At 39.6% G+C, this 20198-nt stretch overlaps 1 protein-coding gene across 2 annotated transcripts; it reads right to left on the bottom strand.

Annotated features, from left to right (window-relative positions):
- Nucleotides 1–155: 155 nt before the first annotated feature.
- On the bottom strand, nucleotides 156–16523 carry ppp2r3b (protein phosphatase 2, regulatory subunit B'', beta). Of its 2 annotated transcripts, XM_079562409.1 has the most exons (14): nucleotides 16408–16523; nucleotides 13976–14385; nucleotides 7906–8091; nucleotides 7556–7659; nucleotides 7015–7117; nucleotides 4656–4730; nucleotides 4495–4581; nucleotides 4263–4419; nucleotides 3960–4008; nucleotides 3798–3887; nucleotides 2689–2864; nucleotides 1990–2108; nucleotides 1807–1913; nucleotides 156–790 (listed from the first exon to the last, which is right to left on the bottom strand). In XM_079562409.1, the coding sequence occupies exons 2-14, from the start codon at nucleotides 14333–14335 to the stop codon at nucleotides 673–675; spliced, it is 1731 nt and encodes a 576-aa protein (XP_079418535.1). In that variant the 5' UTR covers nucleotides 14336–14385; nucleotides 16408–16523; the 3' UTR covers nucleotides 156–672. The 2 variants fall into 2 exon arrangements, with proteins under 2 accessions (XP_079418535.1, XP_079418536.1); XM_079562410.1 differs by lacking the exons at nucleotides 13976–14385; nucleotides 16408–16523 and adding an exon at nucleotides 9185–9598.
- Between the last annotated feature and the right edge of the window lie 3675 nt (nucleotides 16524–20198).

The following is a 20198-nucleotide window of genomic DNA, read 5'->3' as shown; positions in this document are numbered from 1 at the left end:
AATTAATTCAGATTTTTTGCAGTTCATTACAATAGATGATTTGACTAAATTACTGCTCCATTTCCAGCTCTTTAAAAGAAAATGCCAGCGATAGTAGTATATTAAGCAAAACTTTATTATATTTTTTAAACGAATGAATAAAAATAAATCACCTGGGTTATTTTGTTCATGAAAGCACAAAGTACTTCATAGAAAAGTTTAAATAATTTACAACACCACACACTATTTACAGAGACGTTATTGAAAAGAAAAATCACACAAACGTTCATGACAAAATAAATAGGAAACTGTACAATATTAACTTAATTGTGAATTACGGATCATTGGAATGTGTGCTTTACCAATGATGACAATTTAGTCTCTACCTGAACTTGACATTTTTGTGTGTAAAAGTGAATTCAAAGGTGTTAAATATTTCATAGCTTACGTCACGCAAGTTTTAACCCTAAAAGTATAGAAAAGAAACCCAACTCTTCTTTGTGAGACAGAGTTTTCACTTGCTTGACCTATAAATAATGTCACTGTCCGAAACACTACAATGCACTGGAGAATGTGCAAAACCTCAAGTGCTGCTTTCACCATGTACCTTGGTGTGTACTGCACATTTGGGTGCATTCTTGAGTGTCCAGAGTCTACAATGTGCCCAGTGGAATTGTGGGGAAATGCTACAGGTCATTCCAAGTTATTGTCGTATTCATATTCGTCCAAATCGCCGTGGGGACTGGGGATCTCAAAGAAGTGTCTTTTTGTGAAGCCCACCTCACTGGTGATGAGCAAAGGATTGTCATATCTAAACAGAAGAAAGACACTGTGTTACAATAAGCAAGTACAGTGCAAAGCAAGCAGGTCTGGACAGAAACAGAGGAGCACCACATGAAGGGACCAACAGTTTAGACTGTTCAAAACAAAGAGGGATGGGGCGATAACTGGTTTCACTGCAAAATAAGAATGCCATATACATACAGTGATGCCGGGGAGTTTGATGGTGTAAAAATGCTATTTTTTCTTTCAACTTTCTGTCCAAAACACACATACATATGAACTGGATCTTAATTATTTTCGGTAACGCTTTATATTAAGGTGTTCTCGTTAAGCATTAATAAGGTATTAATAAGCATTAATAATATGATTGTAAAGTTTTAACACACTGCTTACTATGCTTTTATCTGTTAACATATTAATAGGCCATTAATAATACGCCAACACATAGCCAACCCTTAACCTAACCCTTACCCTAACCCTAAAATGATTACTAATGCTTATTAATTCTATGTGAAAATGTAAGAGAACTTATTTTACTTTCAAAATGTAAAAAAAAAATGAATTCAAGATCTGAAATAATATGGTATTTCAAGTAATTTCATTATTTGAACTTGGAGCATTATAATATGAGATCCCTGTATATCGTTATACCTTGGTATTTTTGGAAATCTCTTACCGTCCCATCCCTAAAAACCAAACTGCTCATTTGTGTGACACCAAAGAACAGTCATGAAGACATCGACATAAAAACGTGGGGGGGGTAGTGAGGAACCTCAGGGGTGAGTCTAGGACTTGACCCTCCCAGGAGAAAGAAGGATCACGTTTAATCCCTGGTTCCCTGCGTGTCTTACCTGCTCTGGTTAACAGTCTTTCTTTAGAAGTCAGTGGTGTTCCTAAAAGCGTCATACAACATACCTATCAGCAGCCTATCTCACACTGACCCCTACAGACACCAAGGCTCACTCCTCCAGTGTACAGACATGTGCAGTTCTGTTCAAATGTCGTGATTGTTTTCATTTTATTCAATTAGTAATGTAAACTTACACATCGTTGCACTGCTCGTTGGCAGCTTCTTCAGCGACAAGAATATCATACTCCTCGGCTGCGTATTTTTCCCAGTCGGACATCTCCTGGCCGTCAGACTCCACCTCCTGAAATCACATTTAAAGGCAACATAAAAATCATTTGTTCTGATTAAAAAAACAAAACAAAAATGCTGTTGAATACCTTTATGACAGAGAACGGATCCCTTTGCTCATGTTCCAAGTACTTCTCGATATTGAAGAACGTGTCAAAAAATATGTGGGCAAGCTTGCACCTCTTCAGATCCCGCAACGTGATCTTTTCTGAATGAATATATTAAAATCACATTATATGTTTACAATTAGCAAAGCGCAAATAATTTCACCCAGTCATTTCGACTTCTACAAACATGTTCTTAAATGTGTGATTCATGTGTTAGATTTGCAGGTCATGTTTCAGTCCTCTCACACGTTCACGGTGAAAATGTGCACAGTGAACTGCATCTTGATTTTACGATAAATTGCAACTCTAATCGCAATGCTCATCAGAAAAGTGTTGTCAGAAGAAGCAATAAGATATTATTCCAAAAACGTGCAGCCCTATTGCATAAAAGTGTGTGTCCTGACATGTGGTGTAAGAAGCGCGTTGCCTCTCCCGTTACATGTACAGCACACAGCTCTATGGATACAGCAGGCCACCAGGTCGACTCTGGGTCACATTCATGTGGCTCTCAATTCTAAGCATGTGCACCCTCACTTTAGACCCGCGTCGCCTAATGGCAGAGTGCTCCAGCTAAGTGTTAGAGGAATTTGTTAAGAGGCTTCCTGTGAGGGCTGCTGAGAAAATAGTGGGTAGCCCGTTGTGAACCCCTAGAGTCTGTATAAATGGAAAATGGGATCTCACCCTTGACCTCAGGCTTGACGAGGTCGAGCATTTGGCAGAGGCAGTCTTCAAAGGGAAGCGGCTCGATGGCCATGGCTTCCAGTTTCAGACACTGTTCGTCGTAGAAGTACTCCAGCTCGTACATACTGAGCACCCCGTCACCATCCAAGTCCATGCATCGGAACCAGTACTCTATACTGGGGAAGGACAATAGAGTGAGGAAAACTGCAGCATTACCATAAGACAGCATATGACGGGTTAGACTAATGAAAACATAGCTATTAGGGAAAAGATTAAAATAGCGTATCGCCATACTTTTTGCTGCAATACCAAGTATCAATTATCAAGTATCGCAATACTTTCAGTACTTGTGTTTGGAGCCATTTTTATCATGCTATCTTGTTTTTTTTCAGCAACCGCTACACAGCACATTACACAGTTACACAGATACATTTTGTGTTAGTGCACTTTTCAAGCCTAACACTTCAGTAAATGTCAAATGGCTTTTGGTTTATAAACTTCGGACACATGGCTGTTTTCTTTTTACAAATTTTAAGGTAAACCTATTACTTATCATAATTACTTCCTATCGGATCGGATCGGCCCGAGTCTCGTGACACATATCGGATCGTGACAAAAGTGTATCGTCCATGTCCTAATATTTACTTTATTTTAAGTTTTCCCTTGTTCGACATTTTTATGAAACTATTTTTTCACATCCGAACTGAACTCGAGCACAAGATGTAACATAAGACGAGCATTTCGGTTTTAATGATGCGAAGCCCAGTTCCATCCTTGAAATATAGCACTCTCCCTCTTTCCATGTCCCTTACAGTCCTTCTCAAACTTTTCACACAGAGACCTCATCAAATATTTGACCTTCTAAGTGTCACGAGGCCAAAATGACGATCAGGTCTAAATCACGACCGAATCAGGACTACACCAGGTTGAAAATAAACCTAAATTGGACAAAATTATGTCTGAACCACAACACACAAAAGCATAAAATAAATGATCTCTGATAAAAATTAATCTAGTCTTAAACAGAAGATGACCCTGAGAGTACCATCCGAAGAAAATAATGAAAACCTTTGATATGCACTTTAAACAGTAAAGATATCCAGATATACCTTGTGTCTGTCTTTTTGTCCTCCTCTGAGAGCAGAAACCAAACGAAATCAGCATAACTTAGTCGTCTCTCCTTCGACACCTCTCTGTCCCTGAATTTAAAACAATGGGTTATTGTAACTAATAAGAACTAAATTAAAAAGGAAAAGACCATGAAAGCTTACCTTGTTACTGTACCTGACAATATTCTGTCAATTATCTTATGAGAAATAGCTGCACAGTGGGGGATAGAAATAGATTTCAAGTTATAAAATATCAATCCTATAGATTTTCCATTCTGAAGAAGTGGTAAAGTCATGCGTTCTTTTAACTATGCTATAAATTCTCTTGACTCTTTAAATCCTGTATTTCATGTAAAATAAATTAAAACACCTCCAGACATTGTCATATCTAGAGCATAACGTTTAGCTGTATTGAATTCCTTACATGAGGGTAAAAGAACCACGGTCCTACAGCTGTTTTATTACCTTGGTCGTTATGTCGTGCCAAGTCTTTTTTGTCTATGTAGAGATCATGATCTGTGTCCAACTCCCAAAACTTGCAGTAAATGACATAAAAGTGTTCATAGGAAAAATAGTCAGTCAACTGGTTTACATCTTCTTCCTGTTCCAGCAATGCCACATTCTGCCAAAACAAAACATACCGTACATTGTTAATAATGTGGGGGCTAAGCATAAACTAAAGTTGTTAAATATTTACCTGTAGAAAGCTACTTTTTCTTAGTTCAGAACATGTAATTTTTCCTGTCCAGGACCGATTGACATTATAAAATATTCTTTGTATTACCTGACAACACAAGTGGAAAATGTATTTAATTGAAATTAATGTAAATCAACAAGTGCATCAGTATTGGATCATACCGTAGTGATGTATCTTGAGTGAAAATCTGGTGCCTCTTTAAGAAAAGCTAGGCCAGTGTGTGAGTTCACTATGTCCTGCAAAAACAAGCAAGTGAGATTACACAGTGTCCGCAATTTCCATAAAAAAATAATGTAAATGAAAACAGAACCCGTGTTGCTTTCAGTAAACAAATTCACAATGGGCACTTGTGTTTGGGGAAAAAAAATCACCGGCCAAAAAAATGAAAGTTGAAACAAATGAACTACTGTTATATGCAGAAGACACCATGATGTGAAAGATGTACAGGCTTGGAAAAAATTGGAAGCAAATCCAACAAAAATGGTATAGGGGAATAACAATACATCACGATATACTATATTTTGTAAGCAGAATATAATAACTTTTACTCTTCATGAGAAGTCAAAGGTTCAATACATTGATTCAAATGAATTGTAGCTACTGGTAATATTAAGTAGTATGTTTTTTACATTAGGCATCCTTTTCTCTGCTTTGGTAAAAAATAGCTGACATATAAATGTGGAGGTGGGAAGGAAATTTAAAAGGCTTTATTTGGGGCGGTCAGTGTGCCTTTTTCAACTCCTGTGCAGAGAAATTCAATCATAAAGAAACACATAAATCACTGCGCACAGGAAACAGGCAGGGACAGTCAAATCTACTCCGCTGCAATCCTCCTTTCATTCATCAAAGCAGTCAAAGGCTATTTTCTGAACGTAGGCTAACAAATTAAACAGTTAGCGCCACAAGGCATCTCAGCTGCTATGCTAACGTGCTCTGTGCAGCCCTGCTGCTTTCGCCAGCATGAAAATGAGGCAGGTATGGGGTGGAGCTATAGTGCAGCACAAACAGCCTGTCAAACACAATGACAACACAAACAGCCAGTGCAGCACAATCCAGCATTTCCGATTGTAATTTCTTTCTGAAATTAATTGTGCCTTAATAAATTACCTTTGATCTTTTTTTGGGGGTGAATCAACCTTGCAGGTTGTTTGACATAAGATGCTGGAACAATAATAAACTAAGCCAACTTATCAAGTGGTCAATTTTAAAAGCAGTACTAAGTAACTCATGCCCCAAGAGGCCATAAGCGCCACTGCAGGTGTCGTAGCATGTTATGTTTTTTTACTCATTATTGTCCGTGAGAGTAAATACTACGCTGATAGAAAAGACAAAGGGAGAGAGGGATATTGCACATCCAATTTCACAATGATCATTTTTTTTAATCTCAAACTTGGCTATAAATACTGTTAAAGTGGTGCTAGCCCTCAGTTAGCTTTGCCCGTTAGCCTGTTAGCTTCTTCTTCGTGATTCCATTAGTGTAGGAGCCATTATGGTTCATCTAGCCTGCAAGCGTTTGTTTACATTAGACGTAGTTGACCTACATTACATTCCACCACTTGGGGGCAGGATGGAGGCAAGTCTATATGGATACCCAGGTGCCAGTGGATGGGGTGTTTGGGTGACGGGAGGTTGCACGGTTTTTACCGCTTGCCATTAGGGTCCTTAGACTACCTCTACCACATGTAATATCCATGTCCAATCTGTCCAAACCATCATCTTGGGCCGTCACGCACCTCAATCCATCGCCGCTGCCTCCAAAACATGAAACTTAGCCTGGATATCGTGTTCGGATCAAGCGCGTTATACCTGGATCCCCCGGCACCCAGAAGCGACCAAAGGTGAGACAGTTGTCGCTACAATTAGTGTGTATTGGTAACTCCGACCCAGTGGCAGCGAAGCTGCAAGTGTGGTTTTCTGGCCAGAGGCACTAGGGGGAGATGAAAGACCCCCCAATCATCCCATTACCACTTGTATTACCCCCTGAGGGACTACGAAAAGGATTTATTAAGGTAAACAAGTTACTTAGTACTGCTTTAAGAATTCAGTAAGATAGGACTATATTTATCTCACAATGGAGAAATACACTGTAGAGTTCTTTGTTCAGCACCACGAGAAACTAACACCCCGTCAACTGAGTATTTCATGGACTCCATTGAACAGAACAGTTTAGAGTTAAAACAGGGAAGTGTAAGGAGACATTCAGTAAAATGGAGCAGGGACGGGTAATGGTTCATCCCATAGGCCACTGAACAGCGCTCAACTGAACGTTTACCCCTGAATAAGAATTGGCTCAGCACAAACACAATTCAGATGGGTCAAAATATTCAAGGAAACAGTCATGGCCTCAAAACGACCATGAAGTCTGTCCTGTGCATTACTGATTCTGAGCACAAATGTAAAAACCTCATGCCACACTAAAACCTGAAGTCCAGTTTTGTGCACCAAAGCCACAGCAGTTTCACCACCCATATGTGCCATGGCCTGCCCTCCGCTTTGGCACACTGCAGCAGCTCACAGTACCTGCAGGAGTGGAATAAAGTCGTCCTGTTCCAGGTAATTACAGCCGGGTTTGGCCAAGAGGTGCACAAATTTAGAGGCCTCATCGTGACAGGTCTGCAGCGTTCTGGTGGAGGAGAGGCAGAACAGATGGTAGCATGGTTATTTCCTACTGTGGATTTTCATAGACCTAAAGTCTAAAAATGAAGCGGTGAAGGATATGTTTAATACATTCAGAAATTAGAATGCTGGATCATTGCTGGCTAATTTTAAATCATGGAAATGATGGCACTGTTTTCTAGGAGAATATTTGGCTCATGAACTCCAGTCAAAAGCCTTGCTGGTCCAGCTCTTTAGAAGTTTGCATAAATACAAGAGCATGCCTGCATCATAGTACACAATCATTAAACACACAAATCTATACAAAGCATTACTAAGTTGAAAGACGTTGATGGTACAAAAGTTTGAATACTGTGAAATGTAATGTGGATTTTGTGGTCATTGTAGAATAGGCCTCTTGGCAGTGAGTGAGAGAGTGGTGTAATGAGAAAAGTCATTGTCTTACTTTCTCCACATAGCCACAAATTTGTGAACAGACACGAAGCCGGTCCTGTCGCCTCCAGCCAAACAGAACAATGGCACTTTCCAGTAGAGAGGACACTCACAGGCCTAGGGAAAAATACAGGGCAAGCTATCAAACAGCAACAAATCAGAGATTCACTCTAAATCAAAGAAAATATGATGGCATAGTACTGCTCAATTGTAATTAACAAACATGATACATAAGCATAATATTTTTCATTCTATTTTTGTAGGAGGGTAATATTATTTTTCTCAATAAAACGGTCAGAAATACCAACATAATTTGCTGAATTAATAAAAGCTAAACCAAAATGTCACAAATCAAACTCTCACCTTGGCAACCTGCCCCATGTCATCAATAGTGGCCCTTTCATTTGGAAACTGAGAAAACGTTTTCTCTATTTTGGAAATGAGGCTGTCAATGTTGAGATTGGCCTGAGGCCTGCCCTGAGGGAAGTAAAACTTTGGAATGCTTTCACTCAGTGCAGTAGTGGCAGGCTCCTCCGTCCTCACCTGGGCCTGAGAGACAAAGACAATCTATGTCAGGCTCTGAAGATACAATCAAAAATAAAGATGTTATCACTGTACCACCATGTTTGTTTTCACTGTATAAATCAATAATAATAAAAATGTTAAGCATCATTTGTTTTAGTGATATAATCTTGATAATAATGAATACAAAGGTTATCTAGATACCACTTGAGTGTACCTTGCCAAACTGAAGATCAAATCAAGATTTACTCTACTAAGAGGCTTAAACGTGAAAACAAAGTGTCATCATGTGCACCACCCCTTCTGTTTCAGCATTCTCAAAGGGTGTCAGCAGTGTCAATAATGGCAGCTCTGTTCTATTTATTCTAGCGCTAGACATCATTGTAAAGTCCCGGCCCTGGTACACGTTCTTCCCCAAGAATATAGTTGTTAATCAATTGATCTATCAACGTGTGTCCCCACAACAGTGTGTCCTGCAACAGAGCACAACCATACACTTAAGCTTCAAACACATCAATATCAACAAATCTATCGGATTCACTGTTCATGTAACACACTACTGCTCACAGAAACTTCAAACAAGCACTCATTTGATTAGACAGAGATATCAATATCAAATTGTCCACTTGCACCAATCTCATTTCTCTCATATCTTTGATACATTGTCACAAAGTGCATTTGGCTGCATATCTGAGGTGAAACTGGCTTGGCCTTCTGACCTCTAGAGTTACTCTCCTGGGATACAGTGTTGTAGTTTCTAACAAACAATTGCTGCTGATGTGTTCTCCTGTCTTGTGTGTTGGTGTCAGCCATGGCTATAAATGGACATAAACAAATCCTGATGCCCGCCCCACACTGTCCCATCTATCTCACAGTGGCTTGATGCTATATGCTAGTAGACCAATTGAGCGCTAAGCCCTTTGACACGTTGCACATTTTAAATGAAGCAATTTAAAAGGACATTGCAACGGAACATTTACTCTGTCACTAACCAAGCAGTGAAGTTTTTACTACAAATGTAAGTTTCACAAAAAATTAAAGAACTCTTTGATTTGCACATTAAAGCCGTCATGAACACAGCGGTAAATTTGCGGCCAGAGGTAGAAATACAAGCACCTGCCTGTCCCTGTTGGAAAGCTCTAAGCCTCTTCTTGAACCGAGAGGGCAGGACAAAGTCACAACCTCGCGCCAACTGGGCCAACTCCTTCCTCAGGTCGGGGTCCTGACGTAGAGAGAGCTCTTTCATCCTCATCCTCTCGCTTCACGTTGCCAGGAACATAAACAAACTCAACTCAATCCGAAGGGCAACTCCTGAGAGAACAAATCACTGCTAGCCAGAGGATGTCCCGAGTTGTTGTCCTTGTGCTCTGTCTGACTGGGAGCCTTCTATTGCAGGGGAGCAGCTGCTACTGTGGCTGTGCTGCCCATGTCAGTCTTGCCTGCTCAGTCCAGCTGTCTGCTCACTCTGTCCGGAGCCCTGGCCTCGACACGGCTGGGGAGATAAGGACTGACGCACTGTGGACCTCTGTGACTGACTGCGTGTGGGGTGGGAGGGGTGAGAGCAAGTGATCTGCCCTTTCCAGTTTGCATTCCTTAATGCTCATAGAAGGTTATGTAAAGAGACAGATCTGTTGTTGCAGCTCCTGGCCACCACACCATACAACTACTTTTTTTTTTTCCTTTTTTCTTTGATAAAAACATGTCTGGGCATTTATCAATTTTAAAAGTATGATACAAGTTAACTAATGCTATCAAAAAGCATGTATCTTACATTAATGCGTGTAAAAAAAATGATAAAACGCGCAAAACAATATTCAAAATACCAAGCACAAAGAAATATTACACTGAACCTACAAAATGTTAAATCTGTAAAAATACGTGTGTGTAATCACAAAAATTGTTTTAGTTTCTAAATTGGCCACTCTTTCCATTGGGCTGCCAGACATTCCGAATCTTATTATAGTAGATGGCAGTGAGGAGGAGGGGGGCATGCCAAAATGAAAGAATGATGAGTGAACAAGTCTGTGTCTAATAAAAGCAATGCCAAACACTGTTTAGGCAACCTCAGAAATTAGATCAGGAGAGACAAGAGTTTATCTTTAGTTCCCCAAACAGACTTTCCGGTCACTGGGTCCTGAGTGATTACAACCATTTGCCATAAGTGCTTAGGAACCTGGTATTTTTAATGTGGTTTAAAAAATAAATAAAATAAAAAGTCGTACTCTGTGCTTCAGTGCGCCACTTTGTACAAGTTTCCAATATTTTTTGTCAATACACACATCCCGTTATCTTCCACTCAGGACACTGCAGAGCCCTGATAAGCAGTATGGAGAAAACATGTATTCTACACATTTATCTCACCATCGACTTTTAACAAAATAGAACATACAGAGTAGATCCTAAAAAATACGAGCAGTACATCACATGGTAAAAACAGTGGCACTGAGCCATTTATGACGTGTTTGCGGAAAGTAATTAAGGGGGTGTAACATTTCAACATAGCCAGCATAACAAGGTGTTGTCTTGTACAAGAACCACAAGAACAAACCATATAGTTGAAAGAATCAAATTTGGACAATTTGATTTTTGCCTTAATTCCAACAAACTGTGGTCACAAGTTACAATTTGTGCGTTTCAAGAGCACCACAGCAAAACAAAGCTTCCCCAGTTTGCACAAGCGACACTAAAACTAGGTGCTTCTCTTATTTGTCTGATCGATGAGGCCTTGAGCTTGGCTATAGAATGTCTAATCTGCAAACAGCCAAATCTGCTTTACTCAGAAACATGTGTGAATCCCATTCACTACATTACACAACACATGCATTATGAAAGGAGTCACTCTCTTTTAATTTGGTGCCAGAAAAAAACAAATGTCCAAAAAAGTGTATTATAAGACTCTATGCAGATGTCTATTCAGATTTGTTAAAAGTTCAGTTTAGTTCTTTACTCCTGTGACCTATAACTATAATAAGACACTCAGCGTCATTGGTGGAATGAACACGTCAAACTGTAAGGTGTGGAGTACTACTGTAAAATAAACAACCGTATTCTTGTTCCTCAAATCTGATTTGGCAACAGGAGCGCGCTCATTTAATCCATAAAGCCCAGACTCAATCTGACACAATCTGATGTCTGAGACCAGGATTTGGAATTTATATGAACACGAGCTAGGAATAGGCCTCATGTATATGATGGAAATGGAAAAAGCAAGCTGCTTTCATAAGTTGACAATGTAGGGCTATATGATTGCTATAAAGCTATGAAATCATTTTTTTCATCAACACAAATGGAAATATGAGTCAGAACAAATGAGAAGCTGGGCCCCAGTACACAACAACGACACTGACAACAGACAAAGTGATTTTAAATGTTTTTGTATTGTATTGCTCTGCATGCAAAGTAAACAAACCAAATCAATGCTAAAGTCAATAGTAGAAAACTTTCCACAAAAAACAAGTTGGATGTTTTGGTCATACTTTGAGGTCTATGTTAGTGGACCGTGCCTCCCAGATAACTCACGAGACGCTGTTTAGCACTTCTTAAGAGGTCAGACTTCTGATAAAGTGACCCTGACTGGGCCCTTTCTTCAAACAGCTTCCACGTCTCTGCCTGCTACTCGTCTGTTACAAAGGGAGGCCTTCAGAAAATATAGTCTCAACAACAAAAGGAAATGTCATTTAATAAAATATAGTTAATTTCTAATATAGTGTGTAGATGGTTTGTTCATCGTTATTTCATAATTAGTTGACAAAACATGTACAATTAGTCATAGTTTAAGGCTTCATTGATTGCCCTTTTATTTTTGGTTTAAGTACAGTCGTTTCTTTTTACTTTATGTCAAAACTGTAACTTAACTTTATGGGCAACTTTTACATACAGAGGATAGCCTGCCCAGGTGTCTCAGAGCTGTTCCTTTGGCAGTTAATTAAAATGATTTGAGGCTATTTCAAACTGTCATCAGAAGTTTAGATGATTTTAGTCTCTCTCTTCTTAGTCAATGAAAACATCTGGACATTTTAGTCATAGTTTTAGTCTCATAAAAAACTTTGAATTTAGTTTTAGTCCGCCAAAATATCGATGAAATTAACACTGCTACACTGGGAGTTCCCCCCCCCCATGTGGGTTTTACAGGCTCAGCGCTACACACATCCACAATCCCACGCACTGATCTTACTGTAAGCAAAACATCTCTGACTGCATATTCTGTTAACGACAAGCTTTACAAGATGTAGCTGCAGGAGTAAATTACTGAGAGGCTGGATGTGCTGCCACACCTCATCTGACCAGCACAGTTCTGAGTATCTCATGCCCACAGCGGGGGAAGCGGGGCTATCTATAACAGGTTCTGATGTCAAAGTCAGACCAGCTGTTCCAAGCAGCATCACACCAACATACATCAGATTTTTTATTAATCCTTTGAAGAATGCATTTGTGTGCAGGAGTTCATTTTGTTGTCTTAAAATAGAAGTATTACTTTATCCCATGTCACAGTCTCTGTAATATGAAAAGACACTCAATGGCTGCGTGCCACACTCAGGAGACTGTACTCTATAAGCTATTCAGCAGCTGCTTTACTTTAAAAGGTTACAGGGATGAAACAGAGGCGAAAGATCACTGTACGAAAAGAGACGTGGATATGAATTTCTAAAGTTTATGTAAATCTGTCAGAACTATTATTGTTCATTGGAAAAACCAATGTTAAACACGCAAGAGAATGAGAAAAAGCAGCTTTTTTTTGTGTTTTGCCTTAAAGCCATCTGATTTGTGAACGTAACAGAAATGCTCTGGAGAACTGTTCAAAGGAAAGTCTGATATTCACTTCAACTGTGGCCAGGCTTTTTAGTATGAATAATAAGGAAGAGTGTGGTCACAAGATTAGCCTCTTGTGAACGATCCACGCACCACTGTCAAGCTTCTTCTGTCCTTATATTGTGGCAGAAATAAAGTTGATGATTAATTTAAACTGCCAAGTATTACATTTTCTTTTACAGTTTCCTCTTTGCCTTGCAGTGTGTCATTCTGCCTGAATAGTCTGGGTTTATAAGTGCACTGGCTCAACCCTGGTGCCAACTTTGATCTCAAACCTTCAAGACCAGCGTTTATCAGTGACCATTTGTACATGTCCTCGTGCCTTCGTTTAGCACGTCAACAAGAAGCAGAGGGAAAATTCTTCTGCAGCATGTGCAAACAGCTGTCTGCCCGTCTCACTGTCATCACACACAGCATTGTCAGTGATAAGGTCCTACCACTTTACTTTTCTTTATGCACAAACAAGTATTTTTTTTACACAGTTTAATTGACACCATTTGCACTGTTGGTATTTCTATAATCAATAGCTGTTGTATTACATGCAAAAGAACAAACTGACAGTGTATCAGACTCTCGCATAATATACTACAGTCAATATAACAAATAGCAGGGGGAAAAGGATCACACATGATGAAATACATTTGGGGACCCCCACAGTGACGACGAGTGTCAAGAAAGGAGGATGACCTTTCAAGGCTTCTTTTTTTTTTTTTTAGGATAGTCAGCAACCCCTTGTGGCCAGTGGAGATAATCAAAGTATTATGCCTTCAAAAAGTGTGTTGCACAATAAACAAAACAAATGTAGTGCATAATCTATAATACTCCTTTCTAAATCTTAGAAGAAGAAATTTGCAGGTAATTTGTGGTTCTATGGTTATGCAATGCTCACAGTTACATAAGGTGGTTCAGATCAACACAAACGCTGACACGCCTTGATTCAATATTGCACAAAGCCTTGCAGCATTTTACTATAATAACTGACTAAACAAGTTGAAGCTTGTGTTATGGTTTCTATAAGTTCATCTGAGGGAGAGTGATTCTAAGCAGCAATAAGCATTTCTTTCTGTAGCAATTAATAGTGGTTGAATACAGAGTGCTTTACCTTTTTTGCGCTGACAGATTTGCGTAGTATTCTTCCACCAGGCCCGGTCACCCTGGTGTTAGTGCTGCTCCCCGAGGGCAGGGTGGTGTTGGCTGCTGAGGGAGGACTGGATGAAGTTGCAAGAAGAGCAGGTTTCTTCTCTGCCTGGTTCTTCTCGGGGGGCACAATGTTGTTATCATTTAAAGGCAGAGTCTTCTTCTCAACACCATCACTTGTGCACGCTCCCGTGTACTGTCCACTTTTAATGAGACAGAGGTAGTCTTTTAGCATGGACTGTGTGGCAGACTCGCTCAGCCAGGTCTGGAAGAGCTCATCCACCTTCATCTTGAGGACAGGCTGAAGGACCTGAGGCGATGGCATCTTGATACTGATAAATAATTAGATACTAGCAGCAGCTCCAAGAAATGAACCTGTTGGAGAAATCAGTGGTAATTTATAGCAAAACATATATGGCGTTTTTGTGGATAATATATGCCAATTGTCCTCCCCCTGAGGCAAAGACTCAAGTGGAGGACAAGACGCAGAGTATCTCAGCGTCTTGTTCTCAAGTGAGGGACGGATGGAGCGAGATCGACAGACGGACCGGTGTGGTGTTGGCAAGATCGCGGACACAGGCGACCCAAGTTTCCTTCGCAGGGTGGCTGGGTGCACCCTTAGAGATAAAGTGAGGAGCTCAGTCACCCGGTGGGAGCTCAGAGTAGAGTCACTGCTTCTCGGTCCCTCGGGAGGTGTTACGGGTAAGGCAAGGCAAGGCAAGTTTATTTGTAGAGCACAATTCATACACAAGGCAATTCAAAGTGCTTCACAGTTGCATAAAACAAATACAATCAATAAAACATCAACATAGAATTAATCAATTACAGTAAGAGGCAAGAGTGTAGATAAAATACTTTCAGTTATATGCATTTTTAAGTCTTGTTTTGATTCGCTCTGTCTTGAGCACTATTTTTAAGTCTTGTTTTGACTCGCTCTGTCTTGAGCACTATTTCGCTCTGTCTTGAGCACTATTTTTAAGTCTTGTTTTGACTCGCTCTGTCTTGAGCACTATTTCGCTCTGTCTTGAGCACTATTTTAAGTCGTGTTTGGACTCGCTCTGTCTTGAGCACTATTTCGCTCTGTCTTGAGCTCTATTTTTAATTCTTGTTGTGACTCGCTCTGTCTTGAGCACCATTTTTAAGTCTTGTTTTGACTCGCTCTGTCTTGAGCACTATTTCGCTCTGTCTTGAGCACTATTTTTCTTGCTCGTTCAAAAGTAAGTTACCTAACCTCTGTTTTTGTCGCTCCTTCTCCTCTGGACATCAATATAAAATTAATCAATTACAGTAAAAGGCAAGAGTGCAGATAAAATACTTTCAGTCATATGCACGGGCAAACAGAACTGTTTTCATCCTGGATTTGAACATTGTCAGAGTTGAGGCCTGTCTCACGTCCTCATGAAGACTGTTCCAGATTTTAGCTGCATGAAACTGAAACGCAGCCTCACCGTGTTTATTATTGACTCTGGGAACCACCAGGAGGCCCCTCCCTGAAGTTCTCAGGGCCCGAGATGGTTCATACGGCTGTAACATGTCAGAGATGTACTTTGGAGCTAAACCATGAAATGACTTGTACACAAGCAGAGCTGTTTTAAAGTCTATTCTCTGAGTGACAGGAAGCCAATGCAGAGACCGGAGCACTGGACTAATATGGTCGTATTTCCTGGTTCTTGTCAGGACTCGAGCTCATGGGTATGCCCCATTGGGAAGACCCAAGACAAGCTGGGGGGACTATGACTCTGAGCTGGCCTGGGGACACCTTGAGATTCCCCAGAAAAGCTAGAGGAGGTGTGCGTGGATAAAAAAATAAATAAAGCAGCAGAAAACCGATGGATAGGTTATTCCAAATACCATAAGAACAGAACTTAAGACCAACACATACATTTATAATATTATAAACCAGAAAATGGATACTACTTGTGTTATTCACTTAAATTAACAATGATATAAACCAAGTTGTGTATTCGCAAAGTTGATGAAATGAAAAATTGTGTCACACTACTACACGTTCAATATCACGTGTTGTTCACAAATATCTGTGTTGTGCATGACCTCGTTTCAAGAGCACTATTGTATTGAATTTCAGCGCGAAAGCAACGCGTCAACAACGGCTCTAGGGCGAAAGTACGTAAATAAACCCTCTTTGAACCCGACTATGATTTAAAACATTGGCATTACGTGATATTATCGTTGCTGCTAAATAGTGTGATCAGTAGACGGTTCACTGCCGTACATCAAATGAATAAGTGATGATTAAAACAGGTTTACTGACCAGAGGATGAGGATGATGATGGGGCTAGCTCTATTTACAAAAAGAAGCTAATAAGCTAAAAGGGGATCTACAAAGAGAATGAGCTACGGAAAACACAGCGTGGATGCGCAGATGCTTCTACTCACCGAGGGATTATCAAAATAAAGACATCTCAAGATCTCTGTTCTCAGATTGTGTTGAGCTGACGCCGACAAGTGTCTCTATGGTCTTCCTGCTATAACTTTTCTGAATCACAACGCACACTATCGCGAGATCTCACGTGAGCGCAGTCAGAGCGGCATGGAGAGCTTTGGGTTTCTTCTGCTATCCTGATCAACAAGTAGTTTATGCATTTTATGACGACAAAAGTGGTGCATGTAACATTATTTAACGTTGATGAAGTGTCTACTCGAAACGAAGGGTTGGTATTTGCATTAACAGCTGTAGTTTAGATTTAAAAACGTTTTACCACAAACTTTAAGCTTATTCTTTACCTAGGCTACATTTAGGCAGGGCAAGTTTTTTTTGTAGAGCATAATTCATACACAAAGCAATTTAAAGGGATTCATAGTTATATAAAATGACAAAAAGGCAGCTAATCAATCCATTAAACATCAATAATATTAAAAGCGAAGAGTGTCGAAAAATACTTTCAGTTATCATATGCACAACAAAATAAAACAAAATCTTAATTTTATGTTTTTTTCTCAGTGAGAAGCTGTCCTGACTGCACCCTGCTGCGGCCCATGTCCTTTTTCCTAAAAAAAAGAAACTCAACACAGGAATGGTAAATACAGAGATACATTTCCTTTGTTGTATTATCATTGTCTTGAAGTATTCCTTGATGTTCTCATATAATGTCTGCAACATATTTCCCTTTTGATTTTCTTCAACTTCAAAGTGGTCAAACAAGTGGGTGTTCACATAATCCTTCATTACAGCATGCTTCAAATTAATTATCACAATGTGTAATTGCTTTCTCAGATGTTATCAGAATAATCCCAAGCAGCATTTTCTATTTTGCGTTGACCATAATGACCTGATACAGAGTCTTAAAGCTGTTTCATCACCAGCCATCAGGGATACCTTTCAGGCTAAATCCCATTACTTATTACTCCTAATGCACAACAAACGCCTCTATTTTTTCTAGTGCGCAAATTACAGGTTGTTGCGTGGTTGTTAAAGTTATCGACTGAATTTCTCTGATTGCTTTCCTTGATAAAAAACACCGAATCATATCTGAAACATTCAAAGACGTCTGAGCTGCAGCATGTAATGAGTAAACCCCTTTGTTCTTTCAAACAGCGAGCCGCACATATGTTTAGAGCCAAATCAATATCAGAGATGAGCGGGGAAAAAGTGAAGGTCTCGAAACTTTAAGCTTTGCAACTTTTCAAAGTGTAATTACAGTGTACAAATAGGATTTTACCCAAAGCAATGTGCATGTTGTTTTTTTCATGCCTTGAAGGACATTTCAAAGGTTTGGCCGGAGCTGAAACCACAGGGGGACAGCTGGTTAGTGTAGGAAAGTGTTAGTGAGGAGATCATGGGTACGGCTTTCCCTTACTGCTGTCAGCGATTGCTATATGGGTGCTCTGTGAAGTAGGCGATAAGCAATCTGCTCTAATAAGGAGAGTGAATAAAGTTAAAAGTGTTTTGTTGGAGCCATGCACCATAGAGGGTTATTTGGACCATACCACCATAGACTATTCACATGGAGGAATAGGCAATAAATAACGGTTGTCTTTAAAGGTTGTTTGGGAGTGTTTAAGTTCAGATACAACTTTTTTTCCCCCCTCCGCTTCTTGTAAAGTTTTATTTCTGCGTTTAGTGCCGTTAGTTGACAGCACAGACTCTAGAGGGAGGCTGGATGTTTAACCAAACTGAGTATTGAATGTACAGAGCAAATGGTTCAGCAGCAAACTTAGCAGTGATATGAAACAGTTGGATGCATACCCCGTGCTTTTCAGAGCTTCCGATCCAAAATATTTGAGCTGGTTTCTGTTTTGCAAAAAAGTCTAAATTATATGTGTTCAGTTTATGAGAACATGTCCCAAATGACCATTTCAAGCTAAATCTGGAAATGCAACAAAAACAAATAAAAACAATATTGCTTTCAACTTAGAGACAGAAGTTATTCAGACGTACCTCATTCATAATAGTATAGTTGTAGGGAATATCATCTTTGATACAAATGGAAAAATGTTGATATTAGTTACATACATTTGTTTGATTTGACTCTTCAATCAAATGTTGCCAGTATATTATTATCCATCCATCCATCCATCCATCCATCCATCCATCCATCCATCCATACATTTTCTTCCACTTGGCCGTTTCCGGGTCGTGGGGACAGCTGTTGAAGCTGCCCAAATCACATTGCACCAGCCCCTTATGGCTCCTCTTACAGGTGGTGGGTCCACACAAGGACGGCCTCATGGTTCTAGCCGGGCCTGTTGGTCTCTCAAAGGGGCTTCTGAACCGCTCTTTGTCTGACCCGTCATCTAGGACCTGTTTGCCATGGGAGACCCTACCAGGGGCACGAAGCCTCCGTAAACATAGCTCCCAGGATCATTCGGGTACTCAAACCCCTCCACCACGTTAAGGTGGTGGTTCCAGGAGTATATTATTATTATTATTATTATTATTATTATTATTATTATTATTATTATTATTATTATTATTATTATTATTATTATTATTATTACAGATTAACTAAACAAAAACAAACAAAAAATCCAACAAATGTTAACCCTTCCTGTAATTTTATTATGTTGTAACTCATAATTGTTATATTGTTACTGCATAATAGTAAATTGATGTGCACTTTAGTCTGCTTTTTATTGATCAAAGCGATACAATTGTCGGTATTTTGTATTTGAAAACCTAAAAAAAAACTTTCCATAGATCAGAATGCCAGATTAGGATACTTTTTTTTTTACTTGAAAAATACATTGATCAAAGAGTTCCACATCTCCATGTTTGATATGAATTTAAAATAAGGCGTAGAAACCAAATGCTGTGCCTCACAAAACAGCTTCAAGATAGTGATTAAGTCTTCTCATAGTTCTACATTTCATGCCTGCAAAAAAAAAGAAAAATCACAGCCACAGAATCAAACTGTCTTCAGTCAACATTTAGATTCCTAATACAGCGAGTGAAACAGAGACACTGAGGAGGAGACGTCTTTCATTAGGCACATCACTGACGCTCTGAAGTTTGTGTCTTCCATCCGAGATGACTTTAAAAGAGAAACAATGCCTCAACCCATCGAGGCCTTTGGAGATTTTCTCTCTCATCACATATTAATGAAAGAGGTACAGAGGAGTTGGAGAAGAACCTTGTGGTGAACGCCACGTCAAAAAGGTTTTCTTTATGCTCACATTCATGACATTATGACTTCAATGGTACTTTATGTTTCGAGCTTAAGGAAGAAATATTCCTTTTATAACAGATGCCTTTTCTGATATGCCTGAAGCAAGCATCACGCTGGAATAGTTAGTATTAATGGTAACGTCAGCCTATAATTAACTGAATATAGTGTAAACAGATTGAATAATAGGATAATTGGAATAGTTAAAATATACAGTAGTTTATTGTGCCATGTGAACTGAAAGGTATTATGGTATGTTGTTAGATAAATGTTCTACAATAGTGATTTTAAAAAGGCCACCAGTCTTTTCCCCTAAAATGTTTTACTTCTCAGAAGATGTGTTTTTTATTTTTTTTGGCCCAAATCACTAGCTTTTAACCCCCTTCAAAGCCCCATAGTGTTGATCGTTGCCTGTAGAGGGCACACTTCACCTGGTATCCTCCAGGATCGCTGTTAACATTCCCACACACTGAGAAGCACATAAAACATGCACAGTGCGATCACCTTGCATCAGGCACAAGGCAGACGGCACAAATGAGAGGTGATTTCATGTCAGTAATCCAG

Source organism: Gobius niger (genome assembly GCF_951799975.1).
Source record: "Gobius niger genome assembly, chromosome: 9".
NCBI lineage: Eukaryota > Metazoa > Chordata > Actinopteri > Gobiiformes > Gobiidae > Gobius > Gobius niger.
The sequence above is the reverse complement of the archived record's forward strand: the minus strand, read 5'-3'. Positions and strand labels throughout refer to the sequence as shown.